Raw genomic sequence first — 9,158 nt, 5'->3', positions numbered from 1 at the left:
CTAAAACTAAAGATGACTCTGAAAAGGTGTTACATCACAACCTTGGAATTTGACTTTGAAAGTCAAAACCGGAAAGCCGTTATTATAGTGTGTGTAACTTGACGCATGTACCTGTCAAATAGTGTCCAGTGCCGTTCTCCTCAGTATCTCGCCGAAATGCCGGCTGGCCCCAGCTTCTGACGGCGGAGGACTGACGCCAGTGTTCTTTCATTTCAAATCTAAGTTGTTTTTTTTCTATAATGGCGTTTTTGAACGTGACCTTGCGATAAAGGATTAAACACTGGCACACGCAACGTTTTTCTCTTCAGTCTCGGGGGATTTGTGAGTCTTTGCGGCGCCCTGCGTTGCAACGGAATGAGAGCTGGATGTACTGACAGTCGGCCGTGGATACAAGCTGATGGGCCAGGAACAACGGGAAGAATAGAAGCCTGCAGTAGCCTGATTTAGTGCTCAACGCCAGCATGACCTACATAGACCGGAGCTGAATGGACGCTCTCGAAGACATCTCTGCTGTATGGATATATTAGACGGTAACTGGCATCCTGTTCAACCTTGTAATACAGTAATAAGTGACCTTCATTTTCATTTGCTGCTGCAGAACTGTGCAGAACAAGACACGCGAATGTGCATGTGATTGAACAAAGACAGTCATCCGTGCAGTTCACATCCTATGCAAAATAAGGGAAACAGCATTTTGTGCTGATTGTTTGTTGACCTTTTTCTCTTGGGTCAAAAGGAAAAATTCACCAAGCAAGTGACCTGAGGCTTCTGGATTCTACAACCCCCCTGCCATTTTCTCTCAGTAAACTGCCAGCCTATAGATCGGCTCTGCTCTTTGGATTAGCGTACAGCTCATGAGGCCCACGGTGGAGCCAGGATCAAAGGTCCAAAGAAGAGTGGGACTGAAAGGTGCCTTATCTACAAAGCATGGTAACGTGTGGCTGTGATCACAAATTATGCTGTGATCAGCAATAAACTCAAATACCAAGCAATAAAAACTGAAGTACTTTGCAGAAGTCAGATCCAAAAAGACTTTTGGCTGTCAGCTACATAAACTGTCACCGTCATGCTCCTGAAGTGCGGCCAGCCGTTACCTCTCCTGAGGCATACAGATGTGCCACCTCGGGTCATAGAAAACTTCATCCTGACTGGCTACCGATTCCCGAACTACAGCCTGAGAGATTGCTTACTATCAGCATTCAGACCAACCAACGAGACAGGCAATTTCTGGACACACTTCCTGCCAGTTTTCATTTTTTCATACTATTTTGTGGAGGTCTTTGGTTGGGAAGGTGCGCCACATGGTGACTCCCCATTCTTCTACCCACTGTGGAACTACTTTATTGGGGTGTTCTGTCTACTAATGGCTAGTAGCATGGCCCACCTGCTCAACTCAATGTCTCTGGTGGTAAGAGAAGTCTGCTTCTTTGTGGATTACGGCACTATCAGCGCCTACACAGTTGGCTCATCATTGGCATACTACTATTACATCCACCCTCGGGCAGGGATAGTGGAGACAGGAGGCCACAACAGCTCCCATATGGACTTGAAAGATGAACCTGCAGAGGCTCTTAAGTCGTTCTACGCAGTCCCAGAGTTCAGCGTCTTCTTTGAGACCTTCTACATCCCCTGCGCATGTATTGTAGCAATCATTTGCGTCTTATCTTGCTGCAACACTCGCCATAGGTGGAGGAAGCATCGATACGTCATCCGAACCCTTGTTTTCCTCCTCCCCTTCCTTGTCTCTTCCACACCGATCTTCTACCGCCTCCTCACCAGATCGCCTTATCCCACCACCTCCTCCTCCTTCACTGCCTCCAGCTCCACCTCCACCTTCTTCTATCGCCACTGCCTCTGGCTGCTGGTGTCCGCCATCTTCAACATCAGCAAGTTCCCTGAGCGGCTAGCCCCGGGTTGCTTCGACATCTGGGGGCACAGCCATCAGTGGTTCCACTGTTGCACGTTTTTGTCCATCCTCGACGAACTCCACATGATTAAGGCTGAGGTGAGAGCTATCCTGCTCAGCCCGACTCTGCTGCTGCCCCCTGCCACCCTCTCCCGCCTACCTGGACCTACCATAGCCTCCACCTACGGGGTGATGTTCCTCCTCCAGACCACCATCATCTCCATCATCGTGTGGTTCTCCTGGTGCGCCAACTGTATCTACGGACCCCAGAGAGACCAGCTAGCAAAGGAACACCTGAAGAAACACCTGAAATGTCATTGATCACAAAGACATCTTTTTTAAATCTCCCCGACTGTGAAAGAAGATTTGCACATGCATACAGAGCCATGCCACAAAAGACGAGCGCACAAGTGAAACAAAACTTCCCTTCCAATTTAAAGTCCGTCATATGTTCCAGCCCCGTTGGGAGCGTTTTACAAGCTTTCATAGGGGAAATTGGGGACAACGAGGGATGAAAGGATTATATTCTGAGCTCACCACAGGGTGGCTGTCTGGTTGAGTGGATATTGAAAGACCTTGCCAGTTCTCTCCCCTGAGCTGCTCCAGCATGTTCCAACAGGATGTCTGGTGATAATAACTACCTCTAGGGACTCTACACTTGAGGACAGGAAAGGTGTTGGTACCCAGGAGAACACATGTTCCATAAAACATTTGTGTAATGTGGCTTAAATGTCAGCGTGACCACATGTTGTCTGTTTTCAAGTAGTTCCTCCTGTTGCGCTTCCCTTTCCTCTGACTCTATACCTTTTGACATTTCTCCACCGTGCTTGTCGTTGAGCCCATTGTTTCACATTGGATGGATCTTTTTTCTGTTAACCTTCCTTTCCTCTATGAACACTCACACGAGGTCTCATTTCCTCTTTCCAACTGACTCTTGTGGCAGGAAGTGTCGTGGCCTTAACGGAACAGAAATAGCAGAGAGCTCATATCAGTCGCAAAGCAAAGCACTTTCGGGGGGCTGATTGAACACGCCCTGTCAGTAAGAAGCCATGCTCACTTTTTAACCTCAAAGGAAGTATAACATCTCTGAAGCATCGAATGATGTCTGCTGACATATTCTGTTGGGTTATTTAGATGTGTTAGATGTTAGATGTACACAGTCTGTAGATGCAAATCTGTTTTACAGACAGCTCATGTTGATAATATTCTATTATTCAAACCGCATTGCGAACAGAGATGAAATGAGGTTATGAAACTGGAGGCTGTTTCTCACGGAAGCTTTTTCATGTCATGTGATGCACGGCAACCTTTCAAAATAAAAGCCATAGTTTAGATAGATAGAAAAGTGATGGATGAAATAAGTCGTAGTTGTACTACATCATCAGGGGCTCGCAGAACAGTGTTAAATGTTGTTTAAGGACCTTGTGCATTTTCAAAGATCAGTGGACATTCATCGTTTCAGAGGAACAGATGCTGAGGTCTGTGACTGGAATATCACGGTAAAACACGGGAGGCACAAACTGAAACAAGAGGATTACTGAAGAAACATACCATCCCGGCTGCACGGTGGTGCAGCAGGTAGTGCACGTGCCTCACAGCAAGAAGGTTGCCGGTTCGATCCCCAGGCGGGGCCTTTCTGTGTGAAGTTTGCATGTTCTTCCCGTGCATACGTGGGTTCTCTCCGGGCAGTCCGGCTTCCTCCCACAGACCAAAAACATGCTCATTAGGTTAATTGGTGATTTTAAATTGTCCTTACGTGTGAGTGTGATCGTGAATGGTTGTCTGTGTATATGTTGCCCTGCAATCGACTGGCAACCCGTTCAGCCTCTCGCCTGTTGACAGATGGGATAGACTCCAGCCCCCCCGCAACCCCAAAAGGGATAGGCGGTATAAAAAATGGATGGACATACCATCCCTTTATTCAGCTTTTAGCTGCATGAAGCAATGCTTAGTCTTGTTAGCAATTATTTCTGTGCTATAGGATCATATTCTACCTGCACAAATGTTGTATCATGTGGAAACATCCGTGCAGATGTCTTTGTTTCTGTCTCTCTTGTTTTTTTCTGGAGTTATGCCAAATGACCCGGACCCGACAGGCCCTATTTTGTCGCGTGAAGCTTCGGACATTGGCCAGGTTGCGTTTGGGTTGTTTTGAATCCAGTTTTACAAAATGATCTTTTTCTGTCTCTGGGTGTGCCAATTGTCTGCGTCCATATTCATTATGTGTTTCTAGTTGATAAGCAATGTTCAGAGAGACGGGGGGAAGGGAGACGGCGTGTAGCCAATAGGCCACATTAGCCCGGTCAGTAACAGATAAAATAATGCAAAATATCCCTGTCTATCCTTGTCCTTTCAGGACTGTGCAGACATTTCTAATATCAAAACCGAAAAGAAAAAGGTAAATTGCTACAACACATTTTAATTCTGTAAATTCTTATGTAAATGCATTCATACATTTGTTTTATTTGACAAAAGCGTGAGCTTATTCAGTTCTGCTTGGTCACATTTAGTTAGGGGTCTAAATCTGCTCTCGAAACTAAATTTCCTACCTTCAACAAACAAGTCACTGTGGGGTGGTCCAAGCTTGTCTCAGAGGGTTCTGGGTCCAAGATCCGACATGCTAAAATGTCCACAAACAAGTGCTGCAGTGAAAATAAGAGTTAAATAACAGTTTGATGGAGAATTCTAGAAAATGTTTCCTTTGTTCACATTTAATTTGCACTCTGAAAAAGGGACCATAACTGTCCGTGCTCAGAGGAAGGTGAATTGGAAGAATGTGTGTCATGGTATTCTGTCACGTCCTTGATGAGTTTGTCCTGTTACACCTCAAACTGTAAGCTCTTACTTTTACATTTACATGTTGGTAACTCATGTTGGTCACTGTCTAATTTCATGATTCTGACTGTGTTCGTTCTACTCATATCTACACATTTATTTGTGTTTTGATGCATTCACTTGTATAAGAGAAATTAGAGTAGTTGTACAACACTGGAATGAGTACATGAGGACCATTTTGAGAAGCTGTGATAATCATGCTGTTATGTTGCACTTTAAGGCTTTTTTCAAGCACCTCAAAATGCTCCTTTAAGGGTGAGCCCTGCAGTACTGTATTATTTCAGCACATTTCAGGTTCAGGTAGTGCTTTCCAATCAACAGTCAGACAGATTCTTCAGATCACGACATTGAAGCGATGTTTCTACCTCAATAGCGTTTCTGTCTCTCTGTCGCTGAGAAGAACCATCGTTGAGACTTGTCCCCTCACCTTTCCGGACGGCGCACGCCACACTTGAATCTATCAATGTTAAAGCAGTGTTCAATATGTGAATGTTAGATTTACAGACTACTGTAATTTTACTTAGCGATGCACTCAGGGGTGACTGAAGAACGATGCTAATACATTTTATTTACACATGAGTTAAATTATAAATTAGTCAACATGTATTGAATCTGCCTGTTAATGATGAAAAAGTGAAAACCCTCCTCTCTTATGTTAACCATGTATCAAATAGCAGTTATATGGATTATTTGAGTTTTATGGAATAAATTATGCAGAGAACTATTATCATTGTGGCTATTTATTGATTTTACAGTGAAGAAATATGTCTTGTTGGGTATGACATGACATGGCTCCAGATTTTAGCCCAAATGTGATCTATCAGTGTTTTAGTTCAGCTAGCAGCACTGATTACAGTCCAACAGCTTAAATATCTCAACGACTGGATTGCCATAATGTTTGACACTCATTACACCCAGAGGACAAATCCTAGAGACTTTCATCTTCTTATAGGTTGTTTGCACATGACGTCGCGTCACTCTTTTGTGGTGACACGAACTGCAGCTAGAGGGCAGGAGGTGATTTTCTGCATAGAAGCAGTACATTATAACGCTCACTCAAGATGTCTATGTTTTGCATTGTTCATGGTTGCTCAAATCAATCAAACCAATAAACCACATGGAGCTTTAATTGAGTACCAAACATTGTTGTTCTTAAGGGTGAAAACTGCAAGAAATTGACAGGAAAATGCGAGAAAAAATGGCTCAACAGTCTGTGGTCAGGAGGAGCGGAGTCGGATGTTGGTGGACATGGTGTATCATTACCTTTTGTTTTAAATCTATGGTAATATATTTAAAGTAATAGCTAAGAGCAACACAACTAACACTTGTTAAATCAGCATTAACAGTTTCACATAAGACTGGTGAACGTGAATGGCGTATGCAGAAACATTAGCAGGCAAAACTTTCAGTTCAGCAGAAAATCTTCTTAACGTAAGGGTCACACCCAACATATGTTCTGATTTTCTGCTTGAACCTTTCTCTCGTAAACAACTTTCCTCCATCTTGTCCATTGCAGTTTTCATTTCCTGTCCTCCATCTGAATTTAACATCACATGACTGCAAACAACGAATTTTTCATTTTCATTTAGCACCACCAACAGGTCAAACTTAACATTCTACAATAGAAAGTAAGACTTGGTTGATATTTTATGGACTGTATTTCTTTAGACTGAGCTTATTTTGTCAAACTGAGATGAGATTAATACACGTCTCATCAGAGGCAGGACATGGTTAGCCACTTGAAGCAGAGGAACAGCTAATCTGGATCTGTCCAAAGTTCAAATAATGATAAACACCCATAAAACACCCTACAGCTCAGGTTTCTTTAATATGTACACAAACATGAAATGTTGTGCTTGTTGTTCCGCTTTTTTTTTTCCAACAGTCTGTGCAGTGACTGTGCAGCTTCCTGAAATGCTGTCATTACAGTAAGGTTGCCAGGTTTGGTGCCATTGTACACAGAGACGTGTTCTCCCACACCCTGTCTGGCAACCCACATTATAGCTGGACACACTGCACATACTGGGTGAATCAAGAATCTGTTAGTCAAGAAACAGTTTCAGCTCTTAACCTTACCCAAAACCCAAAACTCTTGTGTAATGAGGAGCAGCAGCTGCTCAAAGCTGCGAGCATGCCTATTGGCTTTTACCCCGTCACCTGGCTTTCAAAGATTTGAATGATTCAAATGTTTTCAAATGACCTCCATGCACTGATTTGCCAGTCCAGCACCCCCTCCAGCAGGCTGCATGTATTTCTGTATGAGTGCCTGCACGTGCTGGAGGTGTGCTGGACCTTGGCAGGGTCATGCGTGTGGTAAACACATGCAGCTGGCTTTTTATGTCAAACTCCACTCCTCCCCCACACTGGCCTTTTCCATCCCTCTGTCTCCATTTGGAGTGACATCCTGAGCTACAGACAAACAGCTGGTGAGACGAGAACATGAGAAAAGTCCTCCTCAAGTACAGCAGAACTACGTCTCAAATAGACCCATCAGTCCTCAAAGAGTAGAGGCTGCTGTGAGTAATTACTAATGAATGAGAGGAGAGGATGAAGGTGTCAGGCATCCAGCTCTGTTTTCACTGCAGCAGAATGTCAGACAGAGTTAATCCTGCCCCCACTGAGTGCTATCACCGTCTCTTTTATTATGCAGGTGGTTGTAGACGTCAGTGATGAAGATGTAAAAGTTTTTAGTACAAACAGACTTAGTGCGCACTTGTTTTGAAATCTGCTCTCATTGTTTGCTGCAGCTGTTTCATTGTATTCCGAGAGTTCTTTTTAGAAACACATAGAAAATGAAAACATGTTTTGGGGTAAACTGGCACCATTAAAAGTATGCTGAATTAGCCATTAGCAGGTCCTGTTTGCAGAGTGTACAGACAGCTATCGCTGGGCTACTGCGATACTGGAGAAAACTTCAAAATACACTGATTCTCAGGCAAGTTCTGGACTTGAGGAGCAGCTTTTTTCTATGATTTGTAAGCAAATTTCAAAAATCAGATCCCTGGGAGGTGTCACTGTATGCACCACGTGTATATTCAGATTGGACTGACTTCTGAGTTCGAGAAGAGGAACTATTTCTGGTGCACATTGCTGCAAATGGGTGCTCAGTGTATAATCACCTCCATGAGCTGTGTGGTGAGCGGCCACATCAGCAGCTAAACAGCAATAATTAACTTGCTGTTGCTCTTAGAACACCTGCATGCGCCTGTCCCTTTCACCTCACAGCTCTCCCTCCAAACCCCACAGGAGAGCCTCACAGTTTGCACACTGACGCGGATTTGCATGTTTGACTGCCACAAATTCCGCAGCTTCAGTGACGTGTTGGACACACAATATGAAAACTGTTCCTCCCAGAGATGGTTAACTCGCATTCTGGTGAGTTTACGCATGAAGTTTGTTGCTGTAATGTGGAGTCAGGAGGACGGGGTGGAAGAGGTACTGAAGAACAGGGCTCTCAGGTGAATCTGGAGGGTTGGCAAGTCGCTACATCTACAAATACTAACACTGTATGAAAAGTAAATGAAGGGAGACAAAAACACTGTTCAAGGACAGTAGAAAAAAACAGCCTAGAATAGAAGAGTGAAAGAATTCTTCGCTTTCACTTCGTATTACTGATCAGATGACAAAGGCATCTTCTGACACCTTGGCAACTAAATGAAGCTGTTAATCAATGGAACTGTCTGATAAATAAGAGCTAGAATAAATACTAATGCATGAGGCACTACTGCAGCATGATGGGTTCAGTAGATGATGGCCTGTTCAGCCTGTCTGCTGGACTCTCAGTGATTTGTTGCAACAAATGATATCAAACTGTCAGAATTATCCATCCAAGATAATGCACTGTGATTAAATACTGACAATATCAACGCACTGAAACGTGTTCTTCAGTGCGTGGGGAATTGGATGTGTGGCGTGGGTGTGTGAAACGTGTCTCACGGTCAGTGTGAGAGCAGCCCTCACCCTCAGAGGAAAACCACGATTCAATCTACCTCCCAATGGCTTTCAAACTTCTGGTACTTAATGTTCGAGCTGTGGATCTCCACACTTTTCAGACCTGTGCGTTGGATTTATTGTGTCTGAAATGCAGTGCTGGTCATATTACAGGCATTTCAGTCCCAATCTGCCAGCTTCCCTCTCATTAAACCTGCTCAGTGCACCCTCGAGCTAGTATGAGGACAAGATAGAAAACGTTCCCACTCACAGCATGACGGTACATCAGAGACAACTCAGCCAATCACAGAGCTTTCATTTCTCCTTGCCTGTCAACTGATTGAAAGCCTGTCCTGTAGACAGAGACAGGCTGAAAAACTGTCGTCTTCAAACTTTGAACAAGTAATCCATGATCAGTGACAGCAGGGTACAAACAGCCTGCAGTCCATTTATGGACTCTAAGAGCTTGTGGGGGCTATTTTAAGGC

At 44.1% G+C, this 9,158-nt stretch overlaps 1 protein-coding gene across 1 annotated transcript; it reads left to right on the top strand.

The window, feature by feature from the left end:
- Positions 1–247: 247 nt before the first annotated feature.
- paqr9 (progestin and adipoQ receptor family member 9) lies at positions 248–3,039 on the top strand. The gene has a single exon (XM_070993531.1). The coding sequence runs from the start codon at positions 1,067–1,069 to the stop codon at positions 2,225–2,227; it is 1,161 nt and encodes a 386-aa protein (XP_070849632.1). The 5' UTR covers positions 248–1,066; the 3' UTR covers positions 2,228–3,039.
- The last annotated feature ends 6,119 nt before the right edge of the window (positions 3,040–9,158 follow it).

The sequence above is a fragment of the Chaetodon trifascialis genome, chromosome 23, assembly GCF_039877785.1.
Source record: "Chaetodon trifascialis isolate fChaTrf1 chromosome 23, fChaTrf1.hap1, whole genome shotgun sequence".
In the NCBI taxonomy this organism is placed as follows: Eukaryota; Metazoa; Chordata; class Actinopteri; order Chaetodontiformes; family Chaetodontidae; genus Chaetodon; species Chaetodon trifascialis.
This window is presented reverse-complemented; position numbering and strand designations above follow the sequence as displayed.

Excerpts from the sequence above, each read along its gene's own strand:
- paqr9 (XM_070993531.1), top strand. The coding sequence starts at position 1,067 with ATGCTCCTGAAGTGCGGCCAGCCGTTACCTCTCCTGAGGCATACAGAT.